General features: G+C 39.7%; 1 protein-coding gene across 1 annotated transcript; it reads left to right on the forward strand.

The window, feature by feature from the left end:
• Positions 1–3,546: 3,546 nt before the first annotated feature.
• Positions 3,547–20,417, forward strand: SNRPC (small nuclear ribonucleoprotein polypeptide C). Its single transcript, XM_069488653.1, has 6 exons — positions 3,547–3,592; positions 3,952–3,994; positions 11,493–11,601; positions 13,958–14,047; positions 16,718–16,822; positions 19,846–20,417. Exons 1-6 carry the CDS (start codon positions 3,585–3,587, stop codon positions 19,968–19,970), a joined length of 480 nt encoding a protein of 159 aa, XP_069344754.1. The 5' UTR covers positions 3,547–3,584; the 3' UTR covers positions 19,971–20,417.
• Positions 20,418–20,793: the final 376 nt, after the last annotated feature.

Here is a 20,793-nt window from a genome sequence, read left to right on the forward strand (position 1 = left end):
TTGGGCTTTTGACCCTAGACCCAGGGGAATAAGGGTAAAATTTGAGCTCTCTCAATTGTCTGGAATACTCAGAGAAAATGTGTGAAAAGCACTGCTTTACAAGTTAACAGGACCCTGGGGAAGGACCTGGGGGAGATGTCCCCTTGAAACTTGGAGGTGAGGTCATTCTCTGAGTATGTATATGAATCAGGTTCCAATCTAGAAAACAGAAACTACTCTTAAGTCTTTAAAATAGGGAATTTAGTCCAATTATCTCTGTGTTGGCAGAGATAAAAGGCCAAACAGAGAATAACAAAAATAGCCCAGCAATGAGTGATAGGAAGAAGCAACTGCCACCCTATCATCTGCCAGAAGGTGGAGTCGGGTAGGTCATTGGAGATAGCCTGATGTTGACGGGTGGGGAGGGGACAGATACTCTGGCTTGGAGGTGGGGCAGGCGGAAGGGTGTACTCTGGCTTTTTCTTTTCTTTTTTTTTTTTTGGAGACAAAGTCTCACTCTTTTGCCCTGGCTAGAGTGCCCTGGCGTCAGCCTAGCTCACAGCAACCTCAAACTCCTCGGTTTAAGCAATCCTCCTGCCTCAGCCTCCCGAGTAGCCCGGACTACAGGCACCCGCCACCACGCCCGGCTAATTTTTCTCTCTATATATATTTTTAGTTGTCCATGTAATTTCTTTCTATTTTTAGTTGGGCCCGGCGGGGCGGGGGGGGGGGGGGGGGCGGTCTCGCTCTTGCTCAGGCTGGTCTCGAACTCTTGACCTCGAGCGATCCTCCCGCCTGGGCCTCCCAGAGTGCTAGGATTACAGGCGTGAGCCACCGCGCCCGGCCTACTCTGGCTTTTTCCTTGGTCCCTCCAATCTCTAGAAAATGCCTCCTATTGATGGAACCCAGCAACTCAGCCTGGAAGCCAACCAGTACATGAGTGCAGGCCATGCAGACCTTCACGGAATCAGCCCTCCACTGCCATTTTGAAAAGAACAGGGGAAAGGTGAAGAATGGACTTGAAGGCAAAACAGACCAGGATCAGCACATATGGAAATGAGAAAAAAAACAAAACATAATTGATGAATCCATCCCCTTGAGTAAAATCAACTGAGGGTACCTGCACAAAGGTGGGTTTCTAGAACTGCAACATTAAGATCCTAACATTTTCTCCAAAATGTCCTTTATAGCCTGGTTTGTCCAAACTAGAATCTTACTCTGGACCATACACTACATCTGGTTTTGTCTCTTAAAAATATTTTAAACTAGAACAACACCTTTTCCTTACTTAGTAAAGGAAAGAGGCCAGTTCTTGTAATGTCCCACCTTTCGTATTTGTTTGTTGCCTTTTGCTTTTCTTTAGCTTTATCCTCTAGCCTGTAAACTTAATTAATCCAAGTTAAACATTTTTTAAAACAACACGTCATAGTTGATGGTGCCTACTTAATGTTGGCATCCCAGCAGGAGACACATATCTGGTTGTTCTGCTATTAATAGTGCACAAATTTACCACTGTATTAGGGTATATTAATTTAAAAAAACCATGAGGTTTATGTTTTCTTAAAAAAGGAGAGCTTTATTTCTTGTGAAGGGTTCTCTACCCGCATGGCCATTCTGATAGGCTTGGAAACACTACTCCAGCCACAAGCCAGGAACACGTGTTTCAAGGGAGAGATAAAAGGGGAAGGAATTTTATATTTAGTGGGGTGGCTAATTATACATATTTTACAAGCTATAGGAGGAGTCATGAATATTTATGAAGAGAAAACATGCATGTGTAATTGTGTTTTATAACTCCCATCCAGTCATGGCTGGGAACTCAGCAGTAAGCCTTTTTTCTGGGGTCTCCTTAATGGAGAGAGATTAGTTCAGTTAGTGGAGGAGAGTGGAGTTTAGGATTTTATTGTTAGTTCACAAGTGGTAAGAGCTTTCATTGTACAGATAGTTAACTTTCCCCTTGGACCAGGAAGTAATCACTGTGGTACTTACCCTTTTCAAAGCTCAGTTTCCTCATCTGAAAAGTGAATAAATAGGGTTGTTGAGTGGATTAAATAAGTTCATGTATTTAAAGAGCCTGGGAGATAGTAAACATTCAAATAAAGTGGCAATTATTATTTTTTTTTAAATTGTGGCAAGAGGTAAGCAGCATAGCAATTATTGTTATTTTGGCTGCAACTCTACCATCAGAAAATGTGGAGCAGAAGAACAAAAAACTTCTCCTCAGTTCCCAATCCCTTTCTAAAAGAGGGAGGCAGGCATTTTAGAGTCTCATAAAACAGGCTGGAAGTTTGGCCTTGGTGCTAGGACAGGTCATATATGTGGACAAGATACTTCTATCAATATCTTCCTATGTAATAACTACCATTTGTGGAGGAATTAGTATGTACAGACATTTTATTAAATACTTCAGAAGCATTTTCACATTTAATTCTTTCTTAAACTCTGCAAGTAAGAATTATTACCCATATTTTCAGATGAGGAAACAAACTCAGAAAGATTAAATAACTTGCCTGTGTAGGACAGCTAGGAAGCAGCGAGATGAGACTTGAGAAACTGAGGATTCTACTATCTTCTGGGGTTAATGAGACTCAAAAAAGACAGGATATGGAAAGAGGATTGCGCTTAGCTTTATTGCTTCAAAAAACCTGATTTCTCAGTTGTCACCTTCTAAATAAGCTTTCTCTGTGTTCTATAAAGTTGAATTCCTTTCTTTTCCGCTTCATTTTCCTCCCATAGTACTTTGCTCCATATAACCTACTGCTGAACATGTTGATTTTGTCTTTTTTTAGAGACAGGGTCTGGCTGTGTTGCCTCGGACTCCCAGAGTGATAGGATTACAGGCGTGGGCCACCGCGCCTGGTCCGTACTGTGTTGATTTTAATATATGTCTTACACCGTTACAATGTCAACTCCATGAGGACAAAGATTTTTGTCTCTCACTGCTGTTTTCTCAGCATTTATAGCAGCACCTGGCACATAACAGAGAATCATTAGAGATCTGTCGAAAGAATAAATATGCCCTTCCAGAAGCATCAAGAATCACGATTAGGTTGGGTGCGCGGTAGCTCACGCCTGTAATCTGCCTGTAATTTGTGAGGCCCTGGCAGGAGGATCCTTTGAGGCCAAGAGTTGGAGACTAGCCCGGGCAATAGCCATAACCGCCCCTCCCCGCCCGCCCCCCCGTCTCTGCAAAATAAATTAGCCAGTCAGGTGGCGCGGTACTTGTAGTCCCAGCTACTCCGGAGGCTGACGCAGGCGTATCGCTTGAGCCCAGGAATTTGAGGTTGCGGCGAGCTATGACGATGCCACTGCACTGCAGCCTGGGCGACAAAAGAGATCCTATCTCAAAAAAGACAAAAAAAAAAAAAAAAAAAAAATCAAAATTGAATGAGCGTGGATTGAACCTCGTAGGTACTCTTAGCACTCCTTCTCGCCCTCCTATAGCTGAAAGGAAGAGACGGAAAAGCCCGCCCCTCGCTCTGCTATAGGCGGCCAGGTCTTCCAAAGTCTTGGGGCTGCTCTGGTAGGTTCCGCAGCGTCGGCGCTCTCTGTGTGCGTCATTTCCGGGCGTCGCAGAACGGAGTGGCCAACGGCCTGGAGAGAACATGCCTAAGTGAGTAGGGTACCTGAAATCGGAAGGTGGTCACGGTTACTAATTGGCCCCATAGGGATGTGGGTTCTGATTCTCAAACCTCCGAGGGATAGGAAAAGATCCGGGAAAAGGAGGGAGGGAGGCCGACCGGGAGCTCTGGACACCCCTTTTCGAATGTGGAGGTCGACCCCGCTTAAGGCAGCAAAAAAAGCCTGGTTTATGTTAGGAGGCTTTATTTGACGCTTTTGAGTCGTGAGTAGGTTAGGTTTTTTATTTGTGTGGGTTTTTTGTTTGTCTGTTTGTTTTACCTTCATTGAACAGCACTTGCGTGGATGGACATCTATTAACTGGTTGTCATTTTTTGTTTTATGTCTTTTTAGGTTTTATTGTGACTACTGCGATACGTACCTAACCCATGACTCTGTAAGTGGCTTATTTTTTCATAGTTTCAAGAAGACTTGCGTGTAATAATTAAGCAAGATTTTTTCTTTTTAGGTTTAAGTTTGTGCTTTTAGCTTGCTGAGATTTAAAGCCTACTGCTTGGAGAAATTAATTGGAGGTGTTTATTTTTTACCCTTCTCGTAACTGTTTTCATAATCTGAGGACACTTGCAAGAGTTAGTCTTCCAGCAGTCAGTGTTTTCATCGGAGATCCAAATGAATAATGCTTTAGTAAATTTCAAGATGAAAAAAATTTAAATATTCCAGGAGAGTGTCTCAAATATTTGTTTGTGTCAAGTTATTCAAATGTTTGATTGATTAAAATGGGAAAAAATGCCTTGATATAAAAAAGTCCTTTGATTACAAACTGCTTGACAGATAACACGAGCTAAGATTCAGTGGTTTATTGTGTAAGTGTTCACATGTTTTTACATGTATCATTTTGTTTAATGCTCTTAATAAACCTGTGAGGTTAAGTACTTTTATTATCTCCTCTTTACTGAGGAGGAAACTGAGACAGAGTGTGGATAAATAACTGACTCTGGATGTGACAAAACCAGTAAGCTGTATAGAGCTGGAGTGTGAGCCCAGGCAGTCTAACTCCAGAGCTTCTATGCCAGCAGTACTTTTTGGTCTCAGGGCCCCTTTACGCTCTTAAACTATATTTTATGTTTTTTTTTTTTTTTTTGAGACAGAGTCTCACTTTGTTGCCCGGGCTAGAGTGAGTGCCCTGGCGTCAGCCTAGCTCACAGCAACCTCAAACTCCTCGGCTTAAGCAATCCTACTGCCTCAGCCTCCTGGGTAGCTGGGACTACAGGCATGCACCACCATGCCCGGCTAATTTTTTTCTATATTTTAGTTGGCCAGATAATTTCTTTCTATTTTTAGTAGAGACGGGGTCTCGCTCTTGCTCAGGCTGGTCTCGCACTCCTGACCTTGAGCGATCCACCCGCCTCGGCCTCCCAGAGTGCTAGGATTACAGGCGTGAGCCACCGCGCCCGGCCTACAGGCATATTTTTAAAATGAAAAATAGCTATTTTCTGAAAGAAATATTTATCATGAAGAATGGCATTGTTTTAGCATTTCTGCAAACCTCTGCAATGTCTGACTTAACAGAAAACAGCTGGATTCCTGGATTCATCTTTTTCTGCATTAAACTGGTTGAAGTATACAAGAAAGTTCAACCTAACAATTATATATTGTTGAAGCCTTGTTTGTTTGTGGTTTTTTTGTTCTTTTTTTTTTTGAGACAGAGTCTTGCTCTGTTCCCTGGGCTGGGACTACAGGTGTGTACCCTGCCTGGCTAATTTTTTCTATTTATAGTTGTCTGGCTAATTTCTTTCTATTTTTGGTATAGACAGAGCCTTGCCCTTGCTCAGGCTAGTCTCGAACTCCTGAGCTCAAGCGATCCTCCCACCTCGGCCTCCCAGAGTGCTAGAATTATAGGTGTGAGCTACCATGCCCGGCCGAGAAGCCTTGTTTGTTAAGTGTGAATATTCTTTAATACTTTATATTATTATTACATGAAAACTCAACACACGGTTAGTTGTAGTATGGAATCTGAAACCATTTCAAACTTTTCATACTGTTACGGTAAGTCCTGGCCAGGCAGGGTGGCTCACGCCTGTAATCCTAGCACTCTGGGAGGCTGAGGCGGGAAGATCGCTTGAGCTCAGGAGTTCGAGACTGGTGTGAGCAAGAGCAAGACACTGTTTCTACTAAAAATACAAAAAATTAGCTGGGCATGGTGGCACATGCCTGTAGTTCCAGCTACTTGGGAGGCTGATGCAGGAGGATCACTTAAAGTCCCAACTACTCACGAGGCTGAGGTGGGAGGGTTGCTTGAGCCCGTGAGTTCAAGATCAGGCTAGACAACATAGCTAGGCAACCCCCCTCTTTTTTTTTTTTTTTTTTTTGTGACAGAGTCTCACTCTGTGTGCTGGGCTAGAGTGCTATGGCATCAGCCTAACTCACAGCAACCTCAAACTCCTGGGCTCAAGCTATCCTCCTGCCTCAGCCTCCCAAATAGCTGGGACTACAGGCATGTGCCACTATGCCTGGCTAATTTTTTTCTTTATTTATTTTAGTTGTCCATATAATTTCTTTCTATTTTTAGTAGAGACAGGGTCTCATTCTTGCTCAGGCTGGTCTCGAACTCCTGAGCTCAAACAATCCGCCCGCCTTGGCCTCCCAGAGTGCTAGGATTACAGGCGTGAGCCACCTCGCCAGGCCCTAAATTATAACTCTTGATCATCTTAGATGGTAGCTGCAAGAGCCTAGCCAGTGATTTCTCTGTTGTCACTTCATTTAAAAGTTTTTGTAACACATGGTCAGGTGTAATTTAGTGTTAGTAGATTTGTGGAACATGTAAGTGGGGTGATTCCTTTTGATGAAATAATAGTTCTGAATATTGTTATAGATTGGCCTGGGAGAGACCTCTCCAATAAATAGGTACTTTTAGTAGCTAGTCAGTTATGGCCTATAGATCCCTAGTTCTAGTCCTTTTTTGGGGGTTGGGGGGATTCACCAACCCTCTTGTTAGGTAAAAACCCTGGTCATGATTTTCTGGAATTGTTAATGAAGGGGCTATGCCAGGAGTGGGGAACGTTTTTTATGTTGGAAGGCCACATTAATTTAGCTGTAATCAAAGAAGGCCGCATTTAAGAAAGTTCAATTAGAGATACTTAAAAATGTACATTATTTTGTAAAAATTTAACTACTATATACTTAATAATTTCAAAAAATGAAAAATATTTGTTAATTTTAAAGTTAACCTTTTAATGACTTTGTTGTGTTTGCTTTTTGTTGGAAAGCATTTGAATATTTGGTTGCAGCATGGAGGACTACAGTTTCAGTTGATCCTCTAGAGGGTTGGTCATCAGTCATTTCTGACCTAAAGGGCATCTCGATTTGGGTTAGGTAAGAGAATGTAGATTTGCAGCAAAAGCAAGAAAGCATTTTTCTGGCATGTTGCCGAAGGCGTGGGCGTTCTATTACAGTTTTCCATATTTCAGTTGGATCTTTTTTAGCATAAAACAATGACTTTAAAATGTAATCTACTGAGAGCTCAATCAATTCCACCTGTAGTTCTTTAGGTGCCTTGGTGATATCAACTAGGTGAGGCTGAAATGCTAATTTGAGTGTGACATCATCATTCTCAAAGTCAGTGAACCTTTCATAGTAGTCTCCAATTAATAGGTTTGTAAGAGCTGCATATTCTTCAGGTGATTTGCATATGTCATCCTGCTCATGAGTGACATTTGCTAACTGGGGAAATGTTCATCCAAAATTTGCTTTTTTTTTTTTTTTTTGACAAGTCTTGCTCTGTTGCCTGGGCTAGAGTATCGTGGCATCAGCCTAGTTCACAGCAACCTCAAACTCCTGGGCTCAAGCGATCCTCCTGCCTCAACCTCCCTAGTAGCTGGGACTACAGGCATGCACCACCATGCCTGGCTAATTTTTTCTATATATATTTTTATAGAAAAAAGTTGTCCAGCTAATTTCTTTCTATTTTTTAATAGAGATGGGGTCTCACTCTTGCTCTGGCTGGTCTTGAACTCCTGACCTCTAGCGATCCTCCTGCCTCGGCCTCCCAGAGTGCTAGGATTACAGGCGTGAACCACCACGCCTGGCCCAAAATTTGCTTTTGAAAGTGTTTTGAAAAGAAGTGTTTTGAAAAAAACTTCTTTCAAAGTGCTTGGATTTTTGGCCACATATCATATATAGATTTGGTTTTACCTTGCAAGGAAATATTCATGTCGTTTTGATTTGACATGGTACCACACAGAAATGCTGCATTCCTATAGACATCTTCTTTTAGTCATTCACATTGCCGATTCTGTTCTTCATAAAATTTAACTGTCTGTTCTCATAGAGATGAAATTTTGGCTAATAGCTGTCCCTGCGACAGCCAACACACTTCAGAGTGATGGGCCAAATCCACACTGAATACCTCTTCCTTCAACTTTAGCATGTTACGAAACTGAAACCGATGATACCCTGTTGCAATTTCAGGAATATAGTTAATAATACTTACAACTTGTTCCAAAGTGTCATTGAAAATAGTAGCTTTAGCACAGAGATTTTGCTGATGCAAGATACAGTGAAAAGAAATGAGAGCATCTGGATCTTTTAAAACTTTTTTTATCTGTACAATAAACCCTCCATGTTTTCCTGTCATGGAAGGTGCACCTTCTGTAAATACATTCACAAAATTTTCCAAGTTCCATCCAACTTCATGGCATTTATCTTGAAAGTTGTTGAAGGTATCTATTCCCTGTGTTCTGTTCGCAAGAGTACTCAAAGCAAGTAACTCCTCATAGGAAAGAAAATCTTCCCTTATGACCTGGATGAAGTATAAAGTTTGCATCAAGTTGGTAGTATCAGTTGATTCATCCAAAGTGATTGAGTAATTCATATTTTCCTTTTGAAGTATTGAATGAAGTTGTTCTGTTAAGTTGAAGGCTAATTCATGCTGCCAATCAGTTATGATTCTCCTTGAAAGGGCAGTTGTTGGTACTTTGAAACGTTATCGGGGTCTGAGCATCCTACAACTTCCATCAATGCATTCTTTCACAATTTCTACATCACTGAATGGCTTCCCTTTTTTCCCCAAGTATATAAGCTACTTTATAATTTGCTTCAGTGGCATTATTTCCAGGCCTTCTTGTTGTTTGGAATAGCTGTCTTTGCTTTTGCTTTTCATCTTTTAATTTGTATAATAGAACCTTTCACGTCTCTCCCTCTAATTTAAAATGTTTGTGGTCCTTATGAGTGTTATGATGCTGAAGAACATTGAATTTCTTTAATATTGATATTACAGTATCACAAAGTAAACAAATCATCTTTAGCAGAAACAAGATAATATTGCAATTGCCAATCCTCATTAAAAAATCTGTTTTCTTCCTTCAGTGTTCTCTTGGTCTTCTTTGATATAATGGGCTTTTAAGCAGACAGAATTAAGAAATACTGTTGAGCTGTACAACTATTCACAAATTCCACTTCAAACAGAAACACATTGCATGGTTGTCAAAAGCTGATAACAGACTGGCATACTCCACCCCCATAAACTCTCACCAACCAGCCTTGTGTGTTAGTGGCACCAGTCAAGAGGGGGAAGTTAGAACTAAATCATGAGTGTAGCAGCCATCAATTTAGCTGTTATGGCTTACTAATGTTCTAATTGTGCCGGTCAGTCTAGGGGGATTATTTTGTTGAAACTTATTTTATTCTTTGGTGTTTTTAATATGTTCATTTTAAAAATTATAAAAGAAGGACAAAAATGTATTAATAAAAATGATTTGTTCTGTAAAATTTGTATTCAATCAAAAGGCTGCCCTTAAGGACCTAGAAGGCCACATGTGGTTTCAAGGCCACAGGTTCCCTACCCCTGGGCTATGCTTTTCTACCCTTTTTTTGGTGTTGTATTTTCATATACCTGCTCATCATCTTGCTAATGCCAGAATTCAGGGAATAGAAGCGTATTTCTTTATAATAAATGTCTATTTATGCAAAATGTCAGGAACCCTTGTAATGTCATTCTGAAGTGATATCTAGAAAAAATAGAAAATTTCCATGGTGATCGATTTTGACCCTTCCCTGTACAGTGGACTTAGTAATATATGAAAACATTCAGTGTTGTAACTTTTGGACTTTGGTTCTTAGGCATGATTTTTTGTTAGGCTTAAGGTATCAGTGTTGTATTAGTGTAAGCAGTGGTTTGAGAGACAGGGAGCAATATTTTGAAATGTAGACTGTAAAAAGACAATCTCTTTTCAGTTGGCATTAGTCATGTCTGTTGCCTCTGAAGCAGTCATGTAAAGAGTGAGTATACCGGTAGTGAGATAGCCATGAGGAGCATCTGAATGAGATCTAGGTTCCAGGCTTTGATTTACTGCTTATCAGCTACATGTTTTGAGGCAAGTCTTTAATGATACTTCATGCTATTATTGCTATACTACTGTATAATTGCTACTACTGTATAGTAGAAGATAATAACCTTGTGATTTTTTTCCCACCAATTTTATTGAATTATTTGCATTCAATTAAATGCACACATTTTAAGTATGCAGTTCGATGACTTTTCACGTAATTACAACTTGGTGTATATGTTATGATACAGAATATTTCTCTCACCCCAGAAGATTCCCCTGTGTTCCTTTGCAGTTAGTCCTCTGTACCACTGGCCTCAAGTGATCTGGTTTTTAGGGTGACCAGGGGTTTATACCTTGAGTTACAACTTTTTGTGAATGGACTCTTACGGTATATATTCTTTATGTGTGTGTCTGACTTCTTTTCCTCAGCACAGTGTGTTTGAGATTCATTCATGTTGCATATGTCAGTGATTTTTTTGTTTCTGAGTAGTATTCCATTATGCCATGCACATGTGATTTTTATGAAGATTAATGGAGACACTGCTTGTAAAGTACATAGTGTTGTGCCTGGCACATAGTAATTGTTCAATAAATGTTAACTGAAAAAAGTTAAACATGTAGAGTTTAGTGTGTATCAGTTATACCTCAATAAAGCTGTTAAGGAAGAAAAAGATTAGTAGGCTAGAGACAAAGGTCTATAGGTCAGACACACAAAGAATATATGCTGTAAGAGTCCATTCACAGGAAATTGTAACTTTTTTTTTTTTTTTTTTTTGAGACAGAGTCTCACTTTGTTGCCCGGGCTAGAGTGAGTGCCATGGCGTCAGCCTAGCTCACAGCAACCTCAAACTCCTGGGCTCAAGCGATCCTACTGCCTCAGCCTCCCGAGTAGCTGGGACTACAGGCATGCGCCACCATGCCCGGCTAATTTTTTCTATATATATTTTTAGTTGTCCATATAATTTCTTTCTATTTTTTAGTAGAGACGGGGTCTCGCTCTCGCTCAGGCTGGTCTCGAACTCCTGACCTTGAGCGATCCACCCGCCTCGGCCTCCCAGAGTGCTAGGATTACAGGCGTGAGCCACCGCGCCCGGCCGGAAATTGTAACTTTTTTTAAAACCCCTGGTCACCCTAATCTTTATGTGTATAGAGTCTATTCTCTAGACCTATAGTCATTTAAGAACATATTCTTATAGACAGTTACTTAAATGTATATAAGCTATATCATGCAGCCATGGAATAGCCTAAAAAAGGGCATTAAAATGGCATTGTGGTCTAAATCAGGGGTTTGCAAATCTTTTCTTAAGGGCCAGGTTGTAATGATTTTAGGTTTGTGAACATGGTCTTTGCTGCAGTTACTCAACTCTGCTGTTGTAGAGAGAAGCCGTAGATAATACATAAATGAATGGATGTGGCTGTATTCCAATACTTTTTTTTTTTTATACAAAAACAAGTGGCTGGCCTATGGGCCATAGTTTGCCGATCCCTGGTCTAGATCAACTAAAGCTGCTAGTGCTAGCCAGGCTACCTATATCAAGGTAAAGTGTTACAAAATTTTTAGTTTTGGAAATTTGTTTCTATGTCTGATATGACCTTTTTGTTTTACAGCCATCTGTGAGAAAGACACACTGCAGTGGTAGGAAACACAAAGAAAATGTGAAAGACTACTATCAAAAATGGATGGAAGAGCAGGCCCAGAGCCTGATTGACAAAACAAGTATGTTTCAGGCTCTTGTTCTGATGTGTTAAAATGGTCCCATTCATTCTTTGTCCCTGTCTCTCTGTTGTTTTTCACAGAAGCAACTCAGTCTGAATGATAACTAGGAGCATTTAGACATCCTGAATGAAAGAAGTGGAGGGTCATTGGTTTCCCAGGGATATAGGAACACATTAGTTAATATTAATTACTGAGGATAGAGCAGTCAGAGATAGAGCAATCAGGTATTGGTTAGACTGGGAGGTGAGGCAGAGAAGAATGGAGTTGCCTAATGTTTGTCTATTGACATGGACCAGATTTATATAGCAAATTTATATAAAACCTCCTTTGTAGTGCTCCATAGTTTTTAGAAGTGTTTTCCTGTTGTAATAGGAAAAGGTAGGGGGTAGGTTTATGATTCTCTCCAAGTAGTTTGAGAGGCTTTATTTAGGTTTCTTAGTTGTAGTCCTGACAAAGAGAATTAGTCAAAAAGAAACTAAGTCATGTATAATAACAAAATAGCCTGAGTATGTTTTGGACCCCTGTTGTACATCATAGTCTTTTTGTTAATTAGGTGCATTTTATTGTTCTGGTTTGTTGGGTCTAAGGCACCGACAGAAGGAGATGTTGTATTTTTACTTTAGATCATGCTGGTGTATTTGAATCACAGCCTTTTAAAATCATTCATTATACCCAGCTGGCAGCCAAATGTGGACTTTGTGATGTGATTTTTTAAAAAAGCGAAACTATTGTGATACATTTCAAATAACAGAAAAACACAAGTTTAATGAAAGATATTCCCATTTTGCACCCCCCTCCCAATTTCTTACCACCCAGCTGCATCACTCTTGTTTTGTTTATACCAAGGTTCTCATGGACATTTACTTTATGCCAAGGTACTATGGACATTTAGTACAATTCTTTGTTTTGGGGGTCTATCTGTGCAATGTAGCACGTTTAGCAGCATCCCTGGCATCTACCCACTAGATGCCAGTACCAGCCCTCAGTTGTGACTACTATAAATGTCTCCAGGTATTGCCCAATTTTCCCGGGGGGGCGGGGGGGGGGGGGCGCCAAAATTGTTTCTGGCTGAGAGCCACTGAATATCTTCATTTGCTCCCTTTCTCCCTCCTGGATTATTATGGAACAAAACTCAGACATTTTCTCATTTCATGTGAAAAAATAAATTATGCTGTAATCTTTTTTTCCTCCTATTTGAAAAGATGTTAGAAATTTCTTGGCATTATAACATTAACAATATATTCTCTAGTTTTCATATGCAGCAAAAGAATTTGGGGTGAGTAAACATTTAATTGAGGAGAGGGGGGGCAAGCCCTCAGGGATACACCTTATGATGTCTGTGATTATGTCGACATTTTCGGAGCCAGTGGTTTAGTTTCTCCCTTTTCTTTACAAGCTATCCTCCTACACAGGGTGTGGGAGGGGTTTTTCTGATTGGAAAAGCACTTATTGGGTTATAACCCCTGAGAGAGCACAGGCTTTATTCAGAGGCATATGAGTAGCTTTTCATAAATCTCTGGGTCATTTTTTTGGATCTGATCCCCACGAATTGTCAGTAATTTGACCTTGTTCGCATTGATGGGGATGGAGTGGGGTGGGCTGCAGACAGCACTGAATTGGCAAGGGCTTACGTGAGGAATAGATTTTGTGAGTGTGTATTTTAATATTTATTTGTGACTGCTTTCTAAAACCAAATACAGATGAACTTCAATTTCTTTAGTTTTCACTTGGGCCTCGTATTATCTGAAAGAAAAACTAAAAGTTGATTGTATTGGACTTTTTTAAAGATCATAGTCTCCTTTAGGATAGGCTTTTGCTTTGAAATCTTTGTTTTTCTTCATCTCCTAGCTCAGTGCATTAATTTCAAAACTGATTAACCAATATGGTGTATTTTGACCCAAGACAGCACAGAACGGATAGAAGGAAGAGTAGAAAGTTTATAAAGCCTGACCTTTGGGCATGTATGTACACTATTCAAACAAAACTGCGATTGGCTTGAATTGATTATAAACCACATCCACAGATAAAGATGACAGCTTCTCTTTGGTGAAAGACATTGCTAGGAAGGAAATTTTCATTCCAATCTCCCATAGTTTAATTTAGCCATAGAAATGCTAAGTAAAAATAGCTTAAAGAACTTAAATCAGTAAACCAATTAATGGCAATTTTAGGTAGTGAATACCTAAAAATGATTTTAAAACTGTAGAGCTATGATGTAGTAACTTTAGATGAATGTTTGCAGGAATAAAGTAATTGGAACCATTAAAGATTTAAAAGAAAGCAGTTATTTTAGTAAATGGGTTGTTGAATTCTTATTCATCATTTGTTGTGTTTTTTCTCAACCTTATATCCAAAGCGGCTGCATTTCAACAAGGAAAAATACCTCCTACTCCATTCTCTGCTCCTCCTCCTGCAGGGGCGATGATTCCACCTCCCCCCAGTCTTCGTAAGTTTACAGTTTTTACTTTAAGGGCTGTAACTGGGCAGATTATTCTTTGATTATGTTAGATTATCTCACAGTTGGCTTTTGAATGAATACATAGTAATAGAAAACAACTTTGGTGGTATAATTTCTAAAATAACTTTAGAGTTAACTTTTGATTGCACTGTTACTAGGATATTGTATTTGTGGTGTCCCAAGTATTGGTGCAAGAGAAATTCAAATGGAAAGCTCAGAATGAACTTGCGATTAGATGAGCTGATACATGAATAGGAGTTGCTGAGTATATTAAAGTATTTACTGCTATGAACACAACACTGGAGGACTGAAATAGCTGATAAACTCCTCAGTCTTTCCCCTTATTTTCTAAACCACCTAACGCTGTAATACATACTTTGTGAAAGATGAGAATTGGATAGTTGAAGTGGAGCAGATCATAGGCCTCTGCTCTCTTTGAAAGTTTGTTGTTTCTGCATGGCAGATAGGAAGAGGTTGAGTACTGTACTGGGTCATAAGTACTTTGGCTCTCCTAGAAGGGTCCAGATTTGAAACTGAAATTGGAGACCTACACTCAGTCTTGTAAGTAATCATGGATGTAAATACAGAGAAGTAAGGTGTTTGTAGTAGCTATATACTAACGTAGGTTGACCACTAATGGCCTGCTAAATCTTTTCTGAGCTTCTCCCCTCCTGGGACCTGGTCAGGGCTCTTCCCACAGCAACTCCGAGGTCACTTCTCTCTCCTGTGTTCCACCTTTACTGGCTGGCACTCAACTCCATTATTTTTAAAAGTGGAATAGTTTGTGGTATGAATGTACCGTAGTTTACTTCACCATTTTCTGATTGTTGGATATTTAACTTGTTCTAAATTTTTGCAATTGTAAATGATACAGTCAGCCATAGCTCTGCATGTAAGTCTTTGTATTTCCAAAGAATCTTTTAAACCCAGGTTTTGATTTTTTAATAAAGGATCTAAAAAGGGAATGGTTATACACTGTTGGTGGGAATGTAAATTAGTATAACCTTTATGGAAAACGGTATGGAGATTTCTCAAAGAACTAAAAATAGAACTACCATTTGAGGGGCTGGAGGAGAAAAAAAAACACTACCACTTGATCCAGCAGTCCCACTAATGGGTGTATACCCAGAAGAAAAGAAATCATTATATCAGAAAGATACCTGTGCTTATATGCTTATTGCATCACTGTTCACAATAGCAAAGATATGAAATCAACCTAAGTGTCCAATGGATGATTGGATAAAGAAAAAAAATATATATATATATATATCATGGAATACTACTTAGCTGTAAAAAAGAATGAAATCATGTCTTCTGCAGTAGCATGGATGGAACTGGAGGCTGTTTTTTTAAGTGTAATAACTCAGAAACAGAAAGTCAAATACTACATGTTGTCACTTATAAGTGGAAGCTGAATAATGTGTACATATGGATACAGAGTGTGGAATAATAAACATTGGAGACTCAGAAGGGTGGATGAATGGGAGGGGGTGAGGGATGAGAAGTTACTTAACGGGTACAGTGTACACTATTCTGGTGATGGTTATACTATTTATAAAAGCTCGGACTTCACCACTCCATAATATATCCATGTATCAAAACTGTACTTTTACCTCGTAAATGTATCCAAATTTAAGAAAGGGGATCTGAAATTCCACATTTGTTGCTTAAGTTCATCAGGAGCTCTATAGAAGGTACAACTCCCCCCCCCCCTTTAAAATTAAAATCTTAGAGAGATATATATATATATATATATATATATATATATATTTTGAGACAGACTCTTACTTTGTTGCCCAGGCTACAGTGAGTGCTGTGGCGTCAGCCTAGCTCACAGCAACCTCAAACTCCTGGGCTCAAGTGATCCTGCTGCCTCAGCCTCCCGAGTAGCTGGGACTACGGGCATGTGCCATCATGCCCGGCTAATATTTTCTTTTTTTTTTTTTTTTTTTTTTTGTTGAGACAGAGTCTCACTTTGTTGCCCAGGCTAGAGTGAGTGCCGTGGCGTCAGCTTAGCTCACAGCAACCTCAGACTCCTGGGCTTAAGCGATCCTACTGCCTCAGCCTCCCAAGTAGCTGGGACTACAGGCATGCGCCACTATGCCCGGCTAATTTTTTCTATATAGATTTTTAGTTGTCCATATAATGTCTTTCTATTTTTAGTAGAGACGGGGTCTTGCTCAGGCTGGTCTCGAACTCCTGACCTTGAGCAATCCACCCGCCTCGGCCTCCCAGAGTGCTAGGATTACAGGCGTGAGCCACCGCGCCCGGCCTGGCTAATATTTTCTATATGTTTTTAGTTGTATGGCTAATTTCTTTCTATTTTTAGTAGAGCCGGGGTCTCGCTCTTGCTTAGGCTGGTCTCGAACTCCTTATCTCGAGCAGTCTTCCCGCCTTGGCCTCCCAGAGTGCTAGGATTACAGGCGTGAGTCACCAGGCCCGGCCTCGGAATATTTTTTAATCTGGGGAACCTGACTTCATTTTCTAAAGTTTTATGGCATGTGATTTTTTTTTGGATCCACTGTTATAAAAAGAAACAATAAGAGGTCTCTTGTTTCTGAATTTGAACCAGTTCATGCGCCCCTATTAGTTTTACTAAGAAGAGAAAATGTCAACATATAAGCATACTTTAACCACAGGCTCTTTTCTTTATTTCAGCGGGTCCTCCTCGTCCTGGTATGATGCCAGCACCCCATATGGGGGGCCCTCCCATGATGCCAATGATGGGCCCTCCTCCTCCTGGGATGATGCCAGTGGGACCTGGTAAGTTTGAATATCTTTCCTTCTAGTATGTTCCATTGTGTTTTAGTTCTCCAGTAAAATGGAATTCCTAATTAGCTATCTAAATGTATTTTTGCAAATTAAATTTGGTCAATCATTAAGGATAAAAAGATTCTTGAAAAAATTGGGAGAGGGGCCGAAAAAAAATATTTGTTTGTCAGTATAATTGGGTGATATCCAAGGATCTTGTCCTACTAAAAGCAAGATAGGGCTGCTTCTGTTTTTCTTCTTCTCCCTCCCTCCTGTCATCTTGCCTCATCCTGACTTTTGGCCATTTATAATGAATAGAAAGATAGATGAACTTGTTCCATTTGAGGGGTGGGAAAAAGGTAGATATATTTTCTCAGTTTTGATTTGGAGCAGAGCTACCTTCTGTTGCTGGTTTAATCTTGCAGGTTAACTAGACCAAATCAGTATTTGAAAAAGGCTGTAGGGCTGGTAGTTGGTTTTTTTATTCTGGAAGTGGAGGGGAAACCTTATACCTGAAACATTTTATTTTAATGTAAACATAAATGTTCATTAATTTGTAAATCTTCCTGATACCTGGGCAGGATCTTTGCTTTGAGAGTGAGTCCGCTGATTCTGACGCCTTATATTTTTTGCATAAACCAATAAACCATAACCATTATCCATCTTCTACCAACTTTAGTTTCATTTTTTTTGAAGTGGTTAGACACCTTGTGGTACAATCTATTAATAATAGTTCCCATCTTTTAGGATTATTTCTGCCTTCCAAATTTGTGAGCATTTTTGGGGGATGATTTGCCTCAGTTTTATAAGTATCAAGTTAGCTTTCCAGGAAACAGTTTTCATTTCACACTCATATTTTATTGGTTTGCAGAATAGATTATGTAATTACAGTAATAACTACAACTGACATACCCAGGTTTGGGAACAGATAATGACTGACTGATGCCTGTAACTTATCTGGAAAGACAAGGTGCAAAGTTACTAAACTAGCTTCCTAGCCAGTATTCAGTATACTTACTTTCGGTATCATTTAAAGGGGTAAAGAGAGTTCCTGCCTTACTGACTTGAACCCAGAACATAATCAAAATTATTTAGATGGCTTTAGCATCCTAAATCAGGGTCACAAATTCAGATTCCTAGAGAGGTTAGGGATGTGGTGAACTAGGGAATGCACAACCTATCTAAAGGAGGCTTCTGGAACTCAGCTTCAGCCTATAATTGACATTTGAGAATATAGGCTTGGTGTTGTCAGTTCTCCTGAGGTTGTTTTTTTGTTTTGTTTTTTAACCAGGATAAAATAAGATTGTGGGATTTGTGTTAAAATAATTGAGTAGGTGGTGGTGGGTGGGTAGGGATAGGAATGGGTGGGGAGTGTAGATAAACAAAGTTGGCCATGGGTGGGTAATTGTTGAAGCTGGATGATGGATACATGGATGTTCATTATACTATTCCTGTCTATGTTTGTATATTTCCATAATAAAAAGTTTACAAGAAATAGGGAATCTAGACATCTAATGAAATCCCAATGTTGGCAACTAATTCAAATTAAATCAGCTATGCAGACCAAAGAAAACAAGTTTTCAGGTGCCCAGTTGTTTTTTTTTTTTTTTTTCCCCCTGAGAGTCTCACTCTGTTGCCCGGGCTAGAGTGCCGTGGCGTCAGCCTACCTCACAGCAACCTCAAACTCCTGGGCTCAAGTGATCCTCCTGCCTCAGCCTCCCGAGTAGCTGGGACTACAGAGATGCACCACCATGCCTGGCTAATTTTTTCTATATATTTTTAGTTGGCCAGATAGTTTCTTTCTATTTTTAGTAGAGCCGGGGTCTCACTCTTGCTCAGGCTGGTCTCGAACTCCTGAGCTCAAACAATCCGCCTGGCTCGGCCTCCCAGAGTACTAGGGTTATAGGCGTGAGCCACTGTGCCTGGCCGCCCAGTTTTTAATGTTTGGTCTGTATCAGTTTCCTTGAAGAAATGCTTTTGAATATAGGTTATGTTAAACATGAGCCTTTATGTGGTATTTAGAAGTTTAGTATTATTCTCTGTTCCTGTTGAAATTGGTCTTAAAAAAAATCTGTACCTGTTGGATTTTGTGTCTTTGCATATAGTCGTGTTTCACTTTTTGTTATAAGGCTATATTCAGCTTTGAATATAGTTTTCTCTTGAACTCTTGAACTGCAAACTTAATCAAAATTATTTAGTTTAAAATAAATAGGTAAAATTTGATATTTGTAAAGAATATATGTAACATGAAAATTATGAGGCATAATAATAAAATGAATATCCGTGAACCTATCACCCAGCTGAGGAAGTAGAACATTATCAATTCCCTTGAAGCTGCCTGTGATCCTTTCCTACCCCTCTGCTTGCCCTCCCCTCCCTGGCTCATTTATTTGGCTGGTTTATTGATGGGACACGTAAAAAAATTAATAGTTTCTAATATGCATTAGAAAAATCAGATTTTTGTGTGTGCTAATTGTTATAAATCACATTATTGCCTATTATTTTTCTTGACTTGAGCTAAGTATGGTTACTAACAGGTTCTCAGCATGGGCCTCCTGCTCACCTTTCCTACAACTCCGAACAAACGCTTAGTGGTAAGATTGTCCTCTGTGCCTGTGTACATTCATGAAATAGCTCCTGGTCATATGGTGGATATAACTGATTAAAAGAGCTGACTGAATAACATGTGACTTAGTTGTGAATTTCCCTGAGTGAGAAAAAAGGTCAGTTTAGGGAACTAGTGTCCCTGGTGATTTCTGGAAAGCAGTCTATTAATAGTTTCCCCCTTACTATCATTAGATCATGATTTCCACATGGTTCTTGTGTTGACCTTTTTGTTTTTTGTTTGAGAATGTCTTAAGTAATTTACAGATGTGATGAATTTGTTGCATTTCTTCTGTCAAGTATGTCTTTTTTCCAGCATTTTGCAGGGGGGTGGCTACTTTTTTTTTTGTTTTTAATTGAAGTCCCATCAAACTCTCACAAATGGTATTTTCTGACTCCCTTCTTTTCCTTTTCTTTGTTTTGTCCTACAGCTCCTGGAATGAGGCCACCCATGGGAGGCCACATGCCAATGATGCCTGGGCCCCCAATGATGAGACCTCCTGCCCGTCCCATGATGGTGCCCACTCGGCCTGGAATGACTCGACCAGACAGATAAGGATAGAGGGGAGGTCTCTTTATGTCAGTTTTATATTACTTGTTCTGCTTCACCAGGAGATCATGGTGCCGTGACTCTGGATGTTTTCTTAACAGCATGATAAGGAAGACTTGCTCCCCCTTCCTATCAAAGAGAGAATAGTTTTGAAGGGAAGTGGAACCAAAAAAGGGCAGTTTTTGTTTGTATTGTGAAATGTGAAAATAAAATTGTCAACTCTTTTAGTTAAAAGTGTGTTCCCTTTTTCCTCCCTTCTGTATTCTGTGTGTATTATAAAGGAGATGAAACATTTCAGTTGTGTTTTTCTAGCCCATTCTCTCTTCAGCATGTCCTGCGTGGGATTGTTTTTCCTTAGCTGTATTGTGAATCTCTTTGAGCACCCTGCCTTTATTAAGTAAAGTTGTCTTGTGCAGGATTTTGGTAAATCTAACACTTGTAGAGCTTTTGTTGGTTAAAATAATAAACAGCACAATTGGTTAAATTTTCACATGACTAACACTTTGTGTAGTAAGTAGAAAGTTTTAAGTCTTTTATGCTGAAGTAGAGGAAAATACTTCATGTTGCCTGCATGTCAGCTGAGAATGGAGAATCTCAGCTTCTCCTTTCTCTTAGCTCTGTTCTTTCTTGGCCTCAGATAGTCGGAAAACTTTGTATGGCAATGATAAAATTATGCAGATTTCTGTGTTACAGAAGGTGTTTTTAGAATCCTGTTTGTTACATAACCAGGCAGTAAAAGTAGGATATTTTCAGGGAAGCATCTAGAAAGTAAGCCATTGGCACTGTTCATATTCAGTGCAGTGTAAAATTTAAATTCTTTCATGTCACA

This window comes from Eulemur rufifrons, chromosome 15, assembly GCF_041146395.1.
Source record: "Eulemur rufifrons isolate Redbay chromosome 15, OSU_ERuf_1, whole genome shotgun sequence".
Lineage (NCBI taxonomy): Eukaryota > Metazoa > Chordata > Mammalia > Primates > Lemuridae > Eulemur > Eulemur rufifrons.

What these genes read in the sequence shown, in the direction of transcription:
- SNRPC (XM_069488653.1), top strand. An exon ending in TCCACCTCCCCCCAGTCTTC is followed by an intron (nt 14,048 to 16,717) that starts GTAAGTTTACAG and finishes TCTTTATTTCAG; the next exon opens with CGGGTCCTCCTCGTCCTGGT. An exon ending in GATGATGCCAGTGGGACCTG is followed by an intron (nt 16,823 to 19,845) that starts GTAAGTTTGAAT and finishes TTTGTCCTACAG; the next exon opens with CTCCTGGAATGAGGCCACCC.